Consider the following 20,615-nt stretch of genomic DNA (forward strand, 5'->3'; position numbering starts at 1 on the left):
GCAGGAGCAAAGGTGGTGATGGTAATGGTAGTGGTAGGGGAAGTGGCGAAGTAGTGGTGAAGGTTGGGCCATTCCTGGACTAGGAGAGGAATCTACTTATAAATATTGAACATAATTATAAAACAGAAGACATATTATATTTCAAGTTAAGAATAATAATAATGATACAATTTACCTACAACAGTAACACCTTAAATATAAAGTGAAAAAATTGATTAGTAAAGATAAAACAATACTGAAGTTAAGAAATAATGATGTTACTGACTTGTATCAGTTTGGTTCAGAACATTTACTTACGTTTGCTGTAATACACTTTGTTACCACTTACTGACTGGATAAGTGTCATAGAAACAATCATAAAATATCTATATATGTAGCCTGTAGTGAACTGTCAAGTTGGTTAGTCACTCATCAAACTGTCAGATGATGGAAGTCCAGTCATTAAACTGTCATGTGGCCAGATATTTGTCTATGTAGAGCGGAATCGTGCGGCGATGAAGTGTCCAGCAGTTAACAGTCCAGTGACAAGTTGTCTGATAGATTATGGTTCAGAATCAAATTGTCCGGTGAAAATAATTGTCCAGCGGCCAGGTGACGTGTGACATTGGTGAGAAACTGTCTGGTGGAATGTTTTCATTGACAAAATCCGGTCATGAACTGTTAACTGGTAAATTGTCCAGTGTGTATGGCTCTATAGTGATCTGTCTGACTATGGACAGTTCAGAAACAGTCAGAAGGAGCACTCTAGTAGCGGAGAACTGTCCGGTAGTATTGTCCGGTAGTAAAGGACAGTTATGTGAAAAGTTTCGTTACGTGTTTTTATTTGTTTTCTGTCTCATCTAAAGTCTCTCTCTCCTACCTCGTGGTTTGTACCCAAGTTTATCTTACAAAGAGCGAATTTAATATAACTCAGTATCGTCTATATTTCACCTTGTCTAAAATTCCATCTATTGAAATTTCCTTCTTTTCAGTTGTCATGTAAAATGTCTTCATAAATAAACATCTTTTATGACAGTCGTGGTTCGGGTTCCATCTCTCTTTCTCTGTCATTTCCAGTTTGTACAGTCGATAGATATCAGCAAGACTGTCAGTGCGTTAATGAACTGTTTCTTAAGATATTCATCACAATATAGTGTTAAATATTTTGTGTTTAAAGTTAATTCTTGAAATAGTTGTATTTTCTCATTTTGTTGACTATATTTAACAGTTAAGTGGTGTATGAGGCAGCCAGCGTCATTAAACTCCTGCTTGGTCCAGGTGGGGGTCAGAACTCCCACACTGGCCTGGTAATACTGTAAATAATCGTATATGCATAATATGTTTACACGTCTTGTAAATCCTTCTTTTAGATATGGATAATTTTCTCATTTATTTTCTAATATTTTATATTGTCTTTATATTATTTTCATCATTTATAAGTGAGTTTGTTTTAGCTCATTTATCTGATTAGAAAAAAAATACAGATTAATTACTCTCATTAAAATTATTTTTATGTATACCGTACTTGTATAATTAGGGAACCTTCACGCTTGTCGCAGCTCTTAATTAGCTACGTAAAATTAATAGCAACAAAGTCTATCAAAGCTTCACGTCAATTATATCAATAATAATCAATTGTGTCACCCAATAAAGGTAAATCACCCTATCCTATAATATTTCCTCCTCCCACGTCCTCCACTCAACACGTGATAAAGTTCTCAGCTCTCACAAAAGTACGTAAATTGTCTCCTAATCATCCGCTCCTCTGTAATGTAAGAAAAATTTCATACAGAAATCGCAGAAGTCACCAATCAGAACAAAGTAAGTCAATTTCTGTCTTTGCATTGGTTCTTTCTTTCCCATCAAACTCCTCTTGCTCTCATCCCACGGTGTCTCAGGAATCCCTCAAAGTACAATCTGCTCGTATCAACATTTACATATTAGAGTTTGGTGGACATAAGGTGCGTGGCCGGGAGCTGAGGCAGATTGTCTGGGTATCTGCGTTATATTACAAGAAGGAAAGAAATAACCAATCTGTGTCAGCTTATTGGCTGCCTTAGATCAGTGTCAGCATCTTGCTCTCTCTCCCTGGTCAAATATCCTCCTCCAGGGCTGTCAGTCGGTTTCTTCCTGCTGACGTTTGTTGATGGTTACGAGCAGTGTGCACATTGTTTAACACACGCACATGCATATTGGATAGAAGGTGAACACACACACACACACACACACACACACAGCAGAAGTAACATCGTAATAACAAGAGATCGTCAACACCACCACCAGTACCTGCTCCACTTTCCTCAACACCCGCAGGAGGTTGAGGCCCGCCAGCTTCTTGAGGTCCTGAAGAGACCAGGAGGTATCCTTCAGCAGCTCGGCGAACAGTTCAGGATACCTAGACACGTCCTCCAGGCCCGCGGGAGTCCTATACAAAGAACATATCCTTAACGTGTACTTAACATGTATTATGTCTCTCAACCGGATGATGATAATGATAATAATAATAATAATAATAATAATAATAATAATAATAATAATAATAATAATACCAACTTAATTTCTGTCTCTCTATTTATGTACCTGTTTCTCTTCGTTTCACTAGTGATGGAGTGTTCAAGGTTCTATTGTCTTGTGATATTTGGGATTTTGACCTTAGCTATCGTGCCCTTAATAATGACTAGTTCAGGTGTGTTACAAGGTGTGTTAAAAGGTGTGATAAAAGGTGTGTTACAAGGTGTGTTACAAGGTGTGTTACAAGGTGTGTTACAAGGCGTGTTACAGTGTGTTACAAAGTGTTACAAGGTGTGTTACAGTGTGTTACAAGGTGTGTTACAAGGTATGTTACAAGGTGTGTCATGACCCACCTGTTGATGCCGTCGTAGCCAGCTCCCAGCCCCACGTAGTCCACCCCCGCCATGCTGCGGACATGGTTGATGTGAGCTGCCGGATAACATTACCATTACTACCATGATAGTGTGACATTATTATTATTACTACTACTACCACCATGATAGTGTTTCATGTTTAATAATACTATTATTACGACCATGATAGTTTACCGTGTTTACTACTAACATTAACCGTACTACCATGATGAGGATATCATATTCAGTACTATCACTACCATGTTTACTCCTAACATCACCAAACACTGGGCTAATACAAAAATTAACATTACTGGCAAGTTATCATTACGTTAATGAGGTTTACCATACACTGGACTTCACAACTGTAAACATTACCATCATGTTAACACTAGTGTATTAAGGACTAACACGACGATTGTCAAAATAAACAAAATTCTTATAAATTTTTAATATTGTCAGGTAAAACATTACGTTTGATGTACTTTGAGTTAACTTGGACAAGTTAGAGAATGCGTGGAAACATCGTCCTTGGGTCGTATACATATACATGTTATCTATACATCCCCAGGTAAATTCACTCAAGGTATTTACACAACACAGACTCAGAATATACAGACTCAGAGTATACGACTGGAGAATATATTTGCATATATTCCTGTTCTCCCCCACGGGATATATCATGATCTCAGCTTAGCAGAGACGTTCAGCGTATGGAGGCAGCCTTGTCCATATTAATGACGGCTTTACCAAACTTGTAAGAAGTTCCATTTGGTTAATCTGAATGGAATGGAAATTTAGAACTGGGTTTAAGCGAGCTCTTTGTGACGCAAGGTTCGGCATTCGTCTGACCTCAACTTTCTAGTGTGACAGTATGGTGTTAGTGACGAAGTGCCTATCAGTATGTAGATGTACTGAGGGTGACTTGTCCGAGCCCTGTTCTCTCCTCTTATGCTTACCACCACCATCTCCTCTGCACTGTTTCCCTCTCCATTATTGACGTATTCAGGATTAGTGTTGTAAAAAATGGTGAGCACAGTTCCTAAACCGGTGAACCATAACTAGTTTCTGCTCAATACCGTATATGTAAGAGCTTAACAGTCTAGCCTGAGCTTTTGACTTGCAGTGTTGATCACTAAAAGGCATCACACTTGAAATACAACACTAAAACCTTAACTCAACGAGGGAGAGAAAATCACAAAACCACAGGAGAAATCTTATAGAGTGGCAGAAGGCAATATGTTACACACACACAAGAGCAGGGATAGAGGTGGTTTTATCCGGATAACCAAACACAGAAGAGCAATATTTTATACGCACCATGGAGACCCCTAATGTACACCAGGCGGCCAGGAAGCTTACACAGACCCAAAGTTAATTATCTACCTAAAGTTAAGCGTTTATAAAGAATACAAGGCAGTTTCCAGCGTACCACAGTTACACCACCCGTCATAGTTCATCGTGTTGACGTCACAGAATTTATTTGTTTCCAGATCCGTCCACTGTTATCAACTTATAAAGAGTCTCTACACCACTTATACTTACATGACCGAGGACATTTCTCCCATAAGTATTCCTGCCCGCCAATTATGTATGACAGGGCTCAGTGGGGCAGAGAAAAAGTGTTAAACAAATTACTCCCGGCAACTCCCATTAGGGTTATTTACATCACTAAACAGCAAGTGGTTGTCCCTTGACACCAAGGGATGAAAGGCACCAGCCATCCCTGATAGCCTCCCAACAGCTCAGAGTCTGTGGTGTTCAGGTGCAGCAGCCATACTTCTCACCCTCAGACATCACCTGGGAGCTTAATCGCCAAATCCTTCTCTGAAACTGTGTGATGGTCCCACTGAACACATCAATAGTGGCCAGAAAGACATCTCATTAAACCCTGATAAACTCTGAACCAGTGGAGAACCGGGTTGTTTCCCGTAGGTAAAATAAATGGCAATCCCTTCCCCTCCACTCATCTCCCAAATCCATCCAAGAAAACAAACTGATAACGTCGTCTTGACATAAATCGGAGTAACTGATAATAACTTTGACTCTCGGAGTAGTTAGAGACTTTAAACTTTACTCACATATCACATGCCTTGGTGGTCCAGGCAAGAACCAAAATTGTTCCCTGACTGAGATATCACCACGGCGATTGCGACAGGTGGTTTACCCGTGTCAAGAAGGGTAGACTGACTGTCAAGGTTATACAGCATACACTTAACTCATGCGAAGCCGGGTAGTTTTGCTAGTTTTGAAATAAGCTCCACTTTCTTAACGATACTTCATCAAAGTGAAAATCATTCCATCATCCATCAGTATCATCAGTTAATCAGGACTCTATTATCAGTCCTTTGATGTTTCCAATGATGCCATCAACTCATACGGAAGAGTCAATCTCTATCTCTTTACTGAAAACATTTTTGTCTTCGACTTTGACCCAGCCTGGAGCTGCTCATTACTCGAGAGGTAACACACACACACACAGTCCTCTCTTCCACCCTGTGTCCAGCCCACAGCCCATGCAATCACTACACCTCCTGTTCACTCATTCATTCGGCTACATTGTACATAATTCAGTGACATAGTGTAGTGAAATAATTCACCTCACCCTGTGCCATCACTGTACCTTCGCATACTGTACCACCACATTCTGTACCATCAACAACTGTACCAACACACTATGCACCGTCACATCTTGTATCACCACAGATCACACACTGTGCCACCGCAAGCAGTGCTCCCACTCAAGTTATACCTCTATACGCTCTACCACCACACAGTGTACCGCCACACACTGTAACACTACACGCTGTACCATCACACACTGTAATATTGCACACTGTATCATCACACACTGTAATATTGCACACTGTATCTCCACACTCTTTACCCCCACACACAATACCCCCACACACTGTACCTCCACACACTGTACCTCCACGCACTGTACCACCACATTCTGTACCTCCACGCACTGTACCACCACATTCTGTACCTCCACGCACTGTACCACCACATTCTGTACCTCCACGCACTGTGCCATCACACGCTGTGAATAAGTTCATTATTTAATTACAAAAATAAAGAAATGGAGATAGATTAAAGTACCAGAGAGTCCAAGGAGGATTTTTACTCGAGGTGATTGTTAACGAAAACACGTTTTTAGAACACGTACTCAGATAAGGTGCTGAGGAGGACATGCACTTACGTAGGATGTCAGGAAGGATAGATAGCCCAAGAAGGAAGGAGAGAGAGAGAGAGAGAGAGAGAGAGACAAGTTGTAAAATGGAGAAGTTGTTACGGGGAGGAAGGACGCACAAGGATAAAGTTATCAAGAAGAAGAACTTTTATGTAGTGATAAGACCAGGCAGTGGTGGATTAGAGGAGACACACACACACACACACTGAGCGGAGAACAAAGCTTAGGTTAGTGGAACAAAGAAATGAAGAGAGACGTGAGAAGGACACTCGTAATTAATGAGAATGTAATGGATTTCTCCTTTTTTTTTTTAGCATGTGGTGAGCGAATCAGAATGTGAGCTGGAAGAGAAAAATTTTGGAAAGTGCTGAATTGTATACGAGGAGAGAGAGGCAGGAGTTGAGAGCGTTTCTAACATAGATAAGATCAGAAAGAGCGAAGGAGCTGACGGTGGTGGCAGAGGAAACGACCAAGACGCTGCTGGGCCGAAGGTATATTTTATGTATGGTGGGGTAGCTGTTGTAGGGACCGGGAGGAGGAGGAGGAGGACTGGTAGGGGCACTTTAGAACAATGAATAATACTGAAGGGTTTTAGAAGAGCATGAATCTTTCTTTCATGAATGCAAAAGTGTATTCTGGGAAAGTTTTTTTTTCATTTATATCGTTGACTCATATTTTCTCATATTATTTATTTATTTTTTTATTTTTACACCGTTCTTATGACTTGCTTGGAATTACACGTCATTGTATATATGTATATGGACTGACCAAGTATCTGTCCTTCCAACCTCTCACTTAACATAATGCAGTACACAGTGGATCCGCGTATCATTGTCCACTTACACCATGACTCCTGTATACCAACCACACCAAGGTCACGAAGAACACCTCAAGCGGGGATATTCGAGTTCCTCTTAACAAAGCTCTTAGTCTCCTTGCGTGAGTGGCCAGCATGAAGCCAAGTGTACCACTGAGACACAAATGGAATCCATGAACCATTCCAGAACTGCTGAGAAGGACCGGAAACACAAGAGGCAGGGAGGAGGAACAACCCACTCACCTTCCTATTTCTCAGAAGCCTCGAGAACCCGTTTCAACACACCACTGAAACAATCAAACAGAGATGCATAACCTGTAGCCTCTTCGATCACTCACAGAACCACAATCCCTCTGCCACACTTTACGTTTATATCTTATTTTGTCGTCCCTATTTTATAATGTGGTTATAATTATCAAATACACTGAATTCGTTGCAGACAATGAAAAATAGACAAAATAATCGTAAAGAAATTCGTGTCTTAATAAAGTTACAAAGGAGAAATAGAACAAATGCTAGATATCTTTGTTGTTCAGGGTGAAGCGAATGGAAATATTAACAAAACTCTAAATAATTATCTGTATTGGAGACAACTACGGAGTAACCCGGTTCTCTGTTCTCTATCATGACTTAAACATCTGTACAATGTCCTTCGTATCTTGTTTATGAAACGTTAACCATATAAGAATAAAACTACCTACACTATATTCCTAAATCTGTCCTTGAATGCATATTTCTCTATAAAGACTTTTAATTTAGATCCTTGTGGACTTAAAACGAACTCATGTTATTAAAAAAAAATACTGATGACGTAACTGAAGAAAGGAGGAAGAATTTACATAAGATTAACAAACTTTCGGAATTAGTAATGACAAGATAATCCAGCGTGAGGAAAAACCCATAAAACAATAGAAAACAGAGATAACAGAAGGAGCAGCAGGCAGAGAGAGGTAGAGGAGATGATACACTCTTAGAGAATTGAGGAAGTTCACGTATTTAACTTCTTTCTTGAAGGAGGGATGAATCTGTAAGATGGTGGTGAGGGAGAGTGTGGTGGTGAGGGAGAGTGTGGCAGTAAGATATTTCTCCACACACACACACACATGGCCATTCCTACCTCAATGTACACCAGAGGCTGACCTGTACAACAAGGGGATACAGCGAGAAATATAGTAGGGGGAAAGAGAGAGAAAGACTTTACCTCCCTCGATCAACTTTCATCAAGACCAATTGCTTCAGTAAGACATGGCTAAGGGGGACAATAACCACAAGATGGAAAGAAGAGAAGGAGAGACGAGAAAGAGAAGGGATAAAGAATGAGATAATAGAGGACAAAATATTGAAAGTGAGAGAGAGAGAGAAAGAAGAATTGAAAGGAGAGAAATGGGAAGAGATATGTGTTACATCTCTCTCCCTCCCTCGCCCTTCATCAGGATCTGTCCCTTCAATAAGACGAAACAAGGGAGGAATTACACACACACACACACACACACACACACACACACACACACAGAGAGAGAGAGAGAGAGAGAGAGAGAGAGAGAGAGAGAGAGAGAGAGAGACTTACTTTAAAGTCGCATTTTACCCAACACTACACATTAAAAAAGAAAAAAAAAATCGGAATTTGCACAAGTTACCTCGTACCTACAGTATAACACGCATTGCCTTTCTGGTTAGTCAATATATTCCACCTTTTCCTTCCCTCTCTCCCCCACATCCTATCATCGACTCTTGACGTGATAGAGGAGCTTGGTACGACAACTCATTCTAAACCTAGACACGACTTGCTGCTTCGTGACTCATAAATAGATCGAGGTGATGTTGAGAGGTCAGGGGGAGGAGAAAGGGGTGGTGGTGACCTTCAAATGTGAACACCAATATACGTGAACTGTACTTGTCTTACCTCAACTCTCACTCCAAGACGACCCAGAGCATATAGAGCTTATTGGTATAGAATTATCTTTGGTCAACACAGAATTCGTCTTTCTTGTACCGTGGTAAAGAACGAACGCCATTTCACAAAATTAATTGGATTAAATTAGGTTAAGTTAGATTAGTTTAAGTTCGGTTAGGTTAGGTGGCTGGTCTTCAAGTGAAATAAACCGGTGTGTCTAAATCTGGAGGAGAACCCAATAATCTTTCGTTTCTCTCTTTACTCGGAGCTGAGGGGCAAGTTTACTCAAGGAACGGATATTGAGGAAGACAAGTCGGGGATGACCAAGTTGATAGCTACTATCCCGCAGGCCCTGTAGTGTAGAGGTTTTAAGAAGAGCTCAGGTAAGATAACGACCCTTAGTTCGCAAAATACAGGTGGGATAAATCACCTTGTACCCTCTCTTGCTCCTCTGATTAATATTATAGTGGAGAGAGAGAGAGAGAGAGAGAGAGAGAGAGAGAGAGAGAGAGAGAGAGAGAGAGAGAGAGAGAGAGAGAGAGAGAGACGTCCAGGGGCCAGAAACAAAGACAAGCTATAGTATCTGGGATTTGATGACGCTAGGAAAGGTTGGATAGATATGTGGTGGTGAAGAGACCAGGGGAGAGAGAGAAAGAGAAAGAGAGATTTGGAATTAGGGTGAAAATCTGGGGAACAAAGAGAAATAAAGAGAAAACCGATAGAAGGAAATCTGTCTCTTTTTGTGTGTCCTTTATCAAATCTGTAAATATTGTTTCATTTACTTCGTTATTTATATTATTACGTTCCGTGAGTACAGATTAGGAGGATTCATTTTGTTAAGTTAGGCGTGTCTAGCAGAGGTGTTGGTAGATTAGATTATAACTGAGCCAATGATAAATCTTTGACATAACAGATAATCTTGTAATCTCAGCTTCCCCTATGTCTATTACACAGACTGACACAGCCTCCCCTATGTCTATTACACAGACTGACACAGCCTCCCCTATGTCTATTACACAGACTGACACAGCCTCCCCTATGTCTATTACACAGACTGACACAGCCTCCCCAACTATTATTACACAGACGGGTGAGTGGCTGTTACTCCCTGTGTTCGTTTGCACAAAGTTCAATGTTTGTTTCATATGGGACGGTGCCAATTATTTTATTCCTAGAACACAATATACAGAAACTATTGTGTATTATTTACCATCGGACTTGTTTGTGGGTGACGTTGGTGTGTGGCTATTGTGGATATTATCTGAATAAGTATTTGTCCCTATGGATATCTTTGTGTGTATATGTGTTGGTGTATGCCTACGTATATTTGTGTTTTGTGTGTTTACATATGTATATATTTCGTGAATAAATCCTAACCAGTCGACCCATTACCGTGTCCTCCCACTGCCCTTCCCGTCCCTCCTCTCGCCATTATGTCCCTCACACGTCAATGTAAGTACAAGACAAATGTTTTTCTTATGGATTAATTCTGTAGTCTAAGAAACATCTATTTCCTCAAGTATCTGGCGAATACATCGGGGGAAAGTTGAGCCATATGGTGGATTTCTATTTTCATTTGGATGTTTTTGTATTGTTTAAGCCACTTATTTGTTGACATTTAGGTTAAAATAAGTAAATATTATCCAAAGGGTGATTGATAAACTCAGAAGTGATCTTGTAACTTATAATGAAGTCGAGATGATAATACAAAGACGAACTTATTGGTCAAGTTCCGAGAGCAGGTGTCCGGGGGTGTACATCGCAGTAACAATGTAATATTCAAGACAAAAAGCTTAACATATTTTGTAATTAGTTTCAGGATTTATTTAGTTATTTATTATTTGTATTTATTATTATGATATTTGTTTTCCCTTCATTTGTATAGTTGAAGCTTTTACTGTTGTTTTAAGTAACTTTATATTTAATAATTTTTATCCGAAACTAGTTAAGTTAGGTTAGGTTAGGTTAGGTTAGGTTAGGTTAGGTTAGGTTAGGTTAGGTTAGGTTAGGTTAGGTTAGGTTAGGTTTTATATGAACCTATTAATGTTTACCTAATATGATGAACTACATGGTTATCTATGGCCAGATATAAGTTTAAAAAATACAAAGAAGATATAGAAGGCTTAGTATCGTGTATGTTATAACAGCGAAATATTATGTACCTCTAGATGATGTGGTTATATCTTTAAAGCCGTCCTACTCAGACCAGGTAATTTATAGTTGTGTATAAAGCTTTTTTCTCCTGGTGTTTCACTGTGAAGGATGAGAGGGCAGCAGCCAGGTGCGTTACAGGTAATGAATGACACACCTAACTTGTGGAAGCTGTCCGAGGCATCCTAGTTCTCTGAAGCTTTTCATTGCATAACATTTTATATAACAATGGTACATACTGTAGGTCCTTACTATTGAATTAGTTTTGAGTTCTTTATTCGTCACTGTTTATCATGTGAACTGTTTATCGGTACAGGTGTTCCACTCTCCTCCACCTGGTGTTCTGTTGGATCATGTGGAGACAGGTGTAAATAAGTGTAAATTCAAACTGTTCATTCCTCTGGTTTTCGCATAATTCTTTAGCGAACATAAAACAAATAAAAACGTTGAACAGCAAAAAAGTGAATCTAAAGGATTTTAGGATCCAGGGGAATTTACAGGTTTATTTATCATTAGCGGGAACATAAAAGTGTGGTCACTCCCGCACGACAACCAAAATCATAATTTTTTTTCCTTCTTCAAATTGTTATTTGATAACGTTACCATTATTATACCAACAAATGTTACCGTTCATTCATTAATGTTTACCACATTGTCAAGGCACTAATTATTAATTAATAATCACTGAACCAATAATTTTCATCGTCAACATTGTTAACGTTATATATAACATTATTGTGTTTTCTGAAACATTTAATATTAAATAATAATATAAAGAAGATAGTTATCATAATCGTCATCGAACACTTCATCAATCAATACATGACAACTGAACCATTCACCCCGTCAACTATATGATGCGACTGTTTACAACTCCAAAGACAACATTAATCTTAATTGTTTCTCCCCTTTTCTCATCCATTAAGGGTGTTCTCCCTGCTTTAGCACATTACTACACACTTACGCGTATTGGAACACACAACAGGCATCTATCTCGCGTCTTACACGTCACCTGCACCTCCTTTCACCTCTCCTGGTGTGTGAGGAACATCTCTCTGCCTAATGATCCCCGTCTTGCCTCCATCCCCTGTGTGTGGGGAGGAGAGCGTGTGTGTGTCATCGAGGATTAGGTTAGGTTAGGTTAGGTTAGGTTAGGTTAGGAACACTTACCGATGACGTCCTTGATAGAGGCCGCTTCCCCACACGTCAGGAAGTTGTTGTAGAAACTCACCATCACGATGCCTCCGTTCACCGCCTGTGGGGGAGACACACACCTTAGGTCACCTTAGGTCACCTTAGGTCAAATTACTCCTGCTAAAGTGAAATCAGGTCATGGCGTGGTGTTGGTGGTGTTTATGGTGGTGATGGTGGAGATGGTGGTAATTGTATTGGTGGAGATGATGGTGGTAGTACTTTTGTTGGTGGTGGTGGTGGTGGTGGTGTTTTTTTCGATAGGTTCACGTACTGCCGTTATTAGGCAAAATAATTTCATATATTATTTATGGACAGAGAGAGATTCGAGAGAGAGATTCGAGAGAGAGGACATGGTGGATTTCATTACATTATGCAGAAGGGAGGAGGTATAACAAAAGACAGTAAAATTAAATAGGAATGAATGTGACGTTGGTATGTAACTAATTAGACAGCAAAATTAAACACCAGACACAGGGCGTAGAAAAATGTGTCATCTAATGTTTTTCTTAAGTTTGTGGAGCTGCGAAATTATTCTCAAGGCTTCAAAGATATACCATAATCCTTAGTTCTTTTTCAACTCTCAGTCAAAGATCACCTGAACACACGAGGCGGTCAGGGCTGGTGAACGTGGTGAAGCGACTAAAAGTAGAACAATACAATAGATGGTCCAAGTTACTCACCAGCAACACTTGACATGATAAACGCTTTGACCATGAGATTATCAACAAGCCCAAACTTAGATTAACTGAAGCATTTCCCATAAGTCGAGCTACCGGAGAGACAGAGGGAACAAACATCTACTTTTCCACTGGTATGAAAAGCAAGATGAATGAGGAGGAGAAGCCGTGGTAAGATAAGATTAAATGAGGTGTGTTGTAAGGCTAACGTAAGCCACCAAAGTGAAGCAAAAACAATATTTTCCATTACAGAAGATTCAGGTGCACTCATGGCTTCCCTCCAGAGCGGCTTTAAGAGACGAGCCTGCAGGTGCTGATCTGCTCCTTATCGATCCAAATTTCTTAAAACCACACGCGTAAGATTCCCACTTTTATTACCGTCATAAAGATCATTCACAAAAAACGAAATATGACGAAAACAAAAGAAACGTTACATCCAGACATGAGCACACACACACACACACACACACACACACACACACACACACACACACACTTTTTATTCGTCGTCACAACAACACCATCGTAAAACCGTCATATAGAAGAACTCCTCCCAATAACATCTGGTCTCTCTTATGCCCTATTTCACTTGTAGGTCACATGAGTGTGTGATCGTTGAGGGGAATATAATGCGCGTGTGTGAGCCACCGCGGGTCTCGTCACTAAGGAGGACAACACCGTCAACACTCTTAACTCTCCTCTCCTGGAGCTGTAACCGACCCACTTTACATTTCAAAATTGACAACAGAGACTCTTAAGATCTAGTCCATCTATACTTTATATATCTCAGGTGTAAAGAGACTCGTTCGTCCAGTAATGTTAGCCATGATTCTACTGTGACAGAGGGCGCCACCTTTACTCTGCGTTTGTGTTTTTAAGTTGTCTGACACACGCCATGACAGATTTCAGATGACCAAAGAATGTCCTTTTGCTCCAACTAAACAGCATACCTTCCAACTATGCTGACCAGCTGATCTACTGTCACCTGATCAGTAACCCTTCCAAAAATCTTTTCTATCTAATTTTTACCACGTCTAGGTTGAAACTGTGATTCTTGTTTTTATTCAATCAAGTGTTGTCCATCAGTATCTGACAGTTATTACTCTATACATTCATCACGTGTCAGATGAACTTGGGGAAAAACGTCAGATAAAAAAACAAACCAATGTAGTAGATACTCGAGAAATGTCTTGATTTAATAATCTTTTAATATTAATTTTCTAGTATTTTTATTAGCTAATCCCCAAATGGCCAAGACTTCACAGTACACATTTCTGGAGGTTCATACTATAAAAGTAAACATTATCTTAACCGAACAACTCATGAAAATTTTAATGATCGCAGCCATTTGGTAATTTGGTGCACCACCTTACTGACTCATCGTGTTAATGGTAATAACAGAAACTTTGTGTTATATGGAGGAGGAGGGAAGGATGTACGAACATTATGAGAGAGAGAGAGAGAGGGATGGGGGGAGGTAACAAGACACAGAAACATCCTAACAAGGAGGCAGAAGGAGGCGGCCGGGAGGTACTCACCAGGGAGCTGAGGATGTCGTCGGGCACGTTCCTCTCTATGTCACAGAGGGCGCGGGCAGCCGAGTGGGAGAAGATGACGGGGGCGCGGGAGGTGGCCAGCACGTCCCGCGCCGTCCTGGCCGAGGCGTGCGACACATCCACCAGCATCCCCACGCGGTTCATCTCCAGGATCATCTCCTGAAGGCGAGAGACAAGTTGGTTCACAGCTTCACTCAGGTGATGCTGGGCGAGGGTGGGGAGATGATCTTAGTGTTGGGGAGATGGTGTGGAGATGATGACCTTAATGTTGGGGAGATGCTGGGAGTGGGTGGGGAGATAATGGTCTTTAATGATAGGGAGATGTTGGGAGATGGTGGGGAGATGTTGGGAGATGGAGGGGAGATAAGGAAATTACATGGTGGAATCAGCCACTGGCGTCAACTGGTTTGGAAGTGAAACAAAATACAAGGTCAGAGAATTACAGACATTCAGTGAACAAAAATATAATAATCTTGCCATCATGGTTCAGGCTTTGTGTGGGGGGGTGTAGCTTCCTTAAACATGCACCAGGTAAACACAGCAAAGAATGTAATTTATGAGAAGTATAGGGTGGGGGTCAATTACTATGGCCAGATGTTGGAGAGGTCAAAGGTCAACTGTATTCCCATTTTCATCAATGTTATTGTTGGTACTTTACATAAAACTGTCAAAAACGTGGGAAGAAATAATTGGGGCATACTTTAGCGTAGACAAATAACAATTCAGGATGCAATCGGCCAATAACCAGTTCCGCCTCTCGGTGTTCTGGGTGATTCAGCTGAGTAAAACCTCGGTAATTCACAGTGATGCTTATAGAACTAAACAAGCAGGTTAAATCGACGTAAATCTACACATCTATATGGAAATTATATATACAGTGTAGTACATTTCAAACATGAGACGTTAAAAAGAGATATATGGTATTAACTTAAAGCTGTAGTCATAAATCTAGCTCCTGGCCAGACTCATCACGCCCACGTCTGGTACCTGAGAACATGTATTCATTTCGTGTTATATATTTTCTAGACTTGCTGTAATTTTTCAATATCATCAAAAAACTAATCTTAATTTAGGAAAATATTTGGGATTATTTATAAAAGATGACATAAAATTATCTAACATGATATATTTGTTGGAAGAATCGTGGGTGGCATTCGTTGTATTTTCCTCAGTGACGTCATGAGTGTTAGAACAAGTGACAATCGCTGTTTCATGATTTAATCTACCAAAATAAAAATAAATAAAAAAGTGGCTATGTATATCATTATTTTTTGGGGCGTGAAAAATGCTCTTCAAATATCAGCTTTGATATATATATGAGTGCCACTTGAGAAGTTTTCCTCAGGTTTTAAGGTAATGTTACCCACCGACCTCAGTCTTCACTAAGTAATGACTCGTCTCCTCTTGTTGATGTGTGATGCCACTGTGTACAAGCTTTTGTTTAGTCTCTATTAAGCTTTCGGAACACTGGTATTACAGTACACATTTCGATATATATTTGTTTGTATATTAATTGCACCGGTAAAATATCAATTACCGTTTAGTGTTTTACTTTAAATGAAATGTCTTAATTGCACAAATTCTGCGTCAGTGTAACAAAATAAACACCAAAGCTTAATTGTGTTTTGATAAAAATACTAATGGGATTTTAAATTAAAATTTACCGTCACTCAGCGATCAGAACTAATAGTGAACTGGATGGATGAAGTTGAATTACGCAGAACTTGCGCTTAAAAACAATAAGTAAACATATTCACACAGAGACAAACGTGACTTCAACTTGATGAAACATGTGAGACTCGCTACGTTTCCTGTTGGTGACGCGTACGTGAGCGTCACACCACGACACATTCTCTTAGTCAGTCTAAATGTTGGTACCTGGGGCGTGTTATTGTAGCGTGGAGAGGAATACCGACTGCTGGTGATTATTTGAGCTGTTTTATTTTACCGGTAGGGACCTAAACGTCACTTAACCGTATGAATGAGTTCCTACCTGGCCCGGTAAGTTATGCTATGTCCCATGAGCGAGAGTCCTGCGGCATCAAACGACCACACAAGTAAACGCGCTACCTTGGTGTAGTGGACAAACACATATGTTTTCTCTGATGTGTCCCACGTAGACTCTTGAATCGTTCGCGAGCGACCAGGAAGCGGGAACTAGACGTGCGACCTGGAAACGGTGATCAAATATTTTTATCATCGTTTCCACCAAAACTAAAGAAGGCTATACATTCATTTTCCACCGTTAACAGTTTGATCTTGCCACGGAATAGATCCTTGCGTACTCGTGAAAATTTCTTTGGATCTTGGTGAAGTTCCTTGTAGAGATGGTGAAATTCGCCTAGTTCCATCCTGCATCCTCCTCTGATATATGGGATGTCTTTTCCTAGGTACTTCTGCAGGTACCACACGTTGAAAAACATTATTTTCTAAAAGTACCAGCAAACGTCTATGATGGGTAGATAGACCTCATCTTTACGCTGGCAAGACGCTGGCAGGTGGGATAGAGTTCGCTTTGGAAAGTAGGTCGCGCGTCTACGCCCTGGTCGCTCGATGCCACAGGACGCTCTCACATGGGACATCCTTAGAGCATCGGTAAGACACCACACCGTTGGCGCTATACCTGAGAGACGCCCAGGAAGGAGAATAACAACACAGTGAACAGAAGGAGGAATAAGAAGACTAAACATGAAGTTATTTGTGATAAATATGTTCAAGTTGTCCGAGATAATGAGTTCAAGTGTTTTACGTGTCTCCTTGTCCTTACATTCTATAATGAAAAGCGGACATGGTTATAGAGCGTGTCCAGGACTCCGGCGGGTCACGTACAAATACAAGTTTAAAATCGTTGGCAGCGCGAGAGAAAAATCATCTATTGACAGAAGTGCAAGACCATAAAAAGTTTCGAATAGGATATTTTCACCTCTCATAATATTTTTAGAAACTTCCGTTGATGTTGAAATTATATAAGAACACAAACAAACATTCCCCGAGTATACAATAAACAACTGACGGCCGTGACTTGGCTACCTCACTTCAGCGTTGGGATGTTACGACCCGGAAACTGGAGAGACTAAGTAATGACAAGATAAATCTTCATCTGGAGGACGTTATTCCGGATGGGTGGCGTCTTATTCCGTACGTGTGGTCCTTGTAGTTCCTCCTCCACCAGGAGAGGGAGGCGGCCACATGTTGTCTTCTGGTGTAGCGAGTCTTGGTGTACCTGGTGAATGTCGTGTTCCTGTTGCTGTGTGGTGGTGTAGTGTGTTGCTGTGTGGTGGTGTAGTGTGTTGTTGTGTGGTGGTGTAGTGTGTTGCTGTGTGGTGGTGTAGTGTGTTGCTGTGTGGTGGTGTAGTGTGTTGTTGTGTGGTGGTGTAGTGTGTTGCTGTGTGGTGGTGTAGTGTGTTGCTGTGTGGTGGTGTAGTGTGTTGTTGTGTGGTGGTGTAGTGTGTTGCTGTGTGGTGGTGTAGTGTGTTGCTGTGTGGTGGTGTAGTGTGTTGCTGTGTGGTGGTGTAGTGTGTTGTTGTGTGTGATGTGTGTGGTGGTGGTAGTGTGTTGCTGTGTGGTGGTGTAGTGTGTTGTTGTGTGGTGGTGTTGTGTTGTTGTGTGGTGGTGTAGTGTGTTGCTGTGTGGTGGTGTAGTGTGTTCCTGTTGTTGTGTGGTGGTGTAGTTTGTTGCTGTGTGGTGGTGTAGTGTGTGTGCCTAGAGGAATAAATGGCAGTAGTAATACCATATAAAAGTAATACAACGCATTAATGATACAACAAACCAGTTGTATCAAGACTCAGTGGTAATACAACACAATGGTAATACAACATACTTCTCATACAACACAATATAAATACAAAATTGACAGTTAAATTGACCGTCATTCGGAATAAAACCCTTTAAAAGCATTAAAGTGGAAAATATGTTTTATTAAAAGTAATCCACTCAAATAACACAACTCCAAATAAAAAAAATCCATGCAATACAGTTTAATATTTATAAAAGTTTAAACATGGGAAGCCACCACGCCCAAATCTCCTAAGTAAACTGGTGCCTACAAAGGAGATGACTTATATTGACCATAAGTGAAAGAATGTTAGTATTTGCTTGTCGACCTTTGTAAGCACCTTGTATAAATGTGAGTTTATGCTTTGGTAAGAGGATTTGTGAATGTCTTCCCGTAGTGTGTGGTTAGTTTATTTTGGAAGCTTTTACCTGTGTGTGTGTGTCTGTCTGTCTGTCTGTCTGTCTGTCTGTCTGTCTGTCTGTCTGTCTGTCTGTCTGTCTGTCGTCAGGTAAATATAACGTACATGTGTAACTCACCTGTTAATCACCTTAGAAAAATAACACACCTGAGTTATTAATAGAAAGTCAAATAACTTTGGGTAATAAAATCCTTGATAAGAGGATTTATGTCAGCCATTAATTACTGAGAACTTTATGTAGGAAGCTCTTACTGGGATTTACAACGCGTATTTATTAATTTTATTTACAACAGTTAAGGCCCAGATTGACCTACAAATTAGATCACGTGCCGATTAGTTCCCCCAGCTGATATCACCTAAAGATATATTACCCTAATGCTAACCTAAGCTAACCTAACCTAACCTAACCTAATTTATCCTAACCTAACCTAATTTATCCTAACCTAACCTAGTTTATCCTAACCTAACCTAGTTTATCCTAACCTAACCTAACCTAACCTAACCTAATTTATCCTAACCTAACCTAATTTATCCTAACCTAACCTAGTTTATCCTAACCTAACCTAACCTAACCTAACCTAACCTAACCTAATTTATCCTAACCTAACCTAATTTATCCTAACCTAACCTAACCTACCTTACTCCATCGGGTAGCGTAAGGATGATCTATCTTTAGGTGAAATATGCTTGGGTGTGTAATCTTCAGGTGCTCTCCAAGATTTCCTATTACACCGTGACTGGTAATTTAAAACTTAATGGAAAGCTTAATTTAACTCTTAAATTATGCTCAGGTAAAGTTCAAGATCTGATTTAAGTTTTGAGATCAAGCGAAAGATTAAATTTTTATCTAATGTCGATATCAAGGTTATTCTGAATCATTTTATACTTATTGAAATACTACCAGAGTTAAATAGATGTTAAAGTTTTATTACAGAATACAGTTTTAAGATACAACGTTTCATATTTAAGTTTCATGAAACATCAACTTTCAAGCTTCAGTTCTGATGTCGAGGTGTGTGTGTGTGTGTGTGTGTGTGTGTGTGTGTGTGTGTGTGTGTGTGTGTGTCTACTCGCCTGTATCGTCACACACGTAATAATTAGAGTGGAATCCTGGGTTAACGTCACCATATTTAGTTGTATGACAGCGGACTGTGGCGCCTCCTACTGTATGCCGAGGGACACACACACACACACACACACACACACACACACACACACACACACACACACACATTCTCCCCCATCACAACAGTACTCTTCATGAATCACACACATAAGAACAGGTAAGTGACCATAATTAGGTACACCAATTAGCGCACCAGTACTGTTGATGCCATTGAGGTACAGAGACTAGGGAAAAAAAACCTGGGTGACATAACTTAACCTAAGAAACACATCTGTCAGGTTTACACTGTGCCCAAAGTCTCATAGATAAGATAGACGTATATGTAAGACTTGATGGGATGTAATTCGACTCATACTTAAAAGACGAAATAAATTCCCACGGCAATGGTTTTCAATCTAGGAAATCTGAAAATTTATGCATGATAAATTTGAAGCCTGAGACGGAGGTAAATGTTGAATGAGGAGGATGTTGAGTGAAGGGGATGTTGGATGAGTGGGTGAGGATGTTGGATGAGGGATAGGAGGATGTTTGAGTGAGGATGAGGAGGATATTGTTGGGTATCTCTCTCTCTCTCTCTCTCTCTCTCTCTCTCTCTCTCTCTCTCATCATCCTGCATTCATCTCTCACACTCCCATTAACACAAATTTCTTTCTCACTCTCCGAACCAATTCAGATTTTCACATTCAAATTTTATGGATTTTTCACTAAAATCGGGAATGAATATAGTCGCCATTACCCTGCCAAAGGTTTTCCTGCACACCTGACAGCTTCACAGGCACACAGTAAAATACTAAGATAGAATATATCAAAATATATAAAAATCCTACAATGAAAAAATACACACTACAGGGAGAGTCTATCTGAAGGTTGGTATTCATGGTAGTTACTCTATGTAAAATATTGTATTGGTAAAGGGTTATACAGTATTATAAAATGATGGTAGAGAAGCTCGTTATATGTATTATGTA

General features: G+C 40.1%; 1 protein-coding gene across 1 annotated transcript in view; it reads right to left on the bottom strand.

The window, feature by feature from the left end:
- Positions 1–20,615, bottom strand: part of LOC121861432 (dipeptidase 1-like) — a 127,876-nt gene that overhangs the window by 2,369 nt on the left and 104,892 nt on the right. Inside the window, exons 7-10 of the mRNA XM_042359155.1 lie at positions 14,311–14,487; positions 12,072–12,156; positions 2,844–2,919; positions 2,266–2,404 (exon numbers count right to left, since the gene is read on the bottom strand). Of these exons, the coding sequence (XP_042215089.1) occupies positions 2,266–2,404; positions 2,844–2,919; positions 12,072–12,156; positions 14,311–14,487 (477 nt within the window). The remainder of the gene's footprint in view (positions 1–2,265; positions 2,405–2,843; positions 2,920–12,071; positions 12,157–14,310; positions 14,488–20,615) is intronic.

The sequence above is a fragment of the Homarus americanus genome, unplaced genomic scaffold, assembly GCF_018991925.1.
Source record: "Homarus americanus isolate GMGI-L3 unplaced genomic scaffold, GMGI_Hamer_2.0 scaffold24260, whole genome shotgun sequence".
Lineage (NCBI taxonomy): Eukaryota > Metazoa > Arthropoda > Malacostraca > Decapoda > Nephropidae > Homarus > Homarus americanus.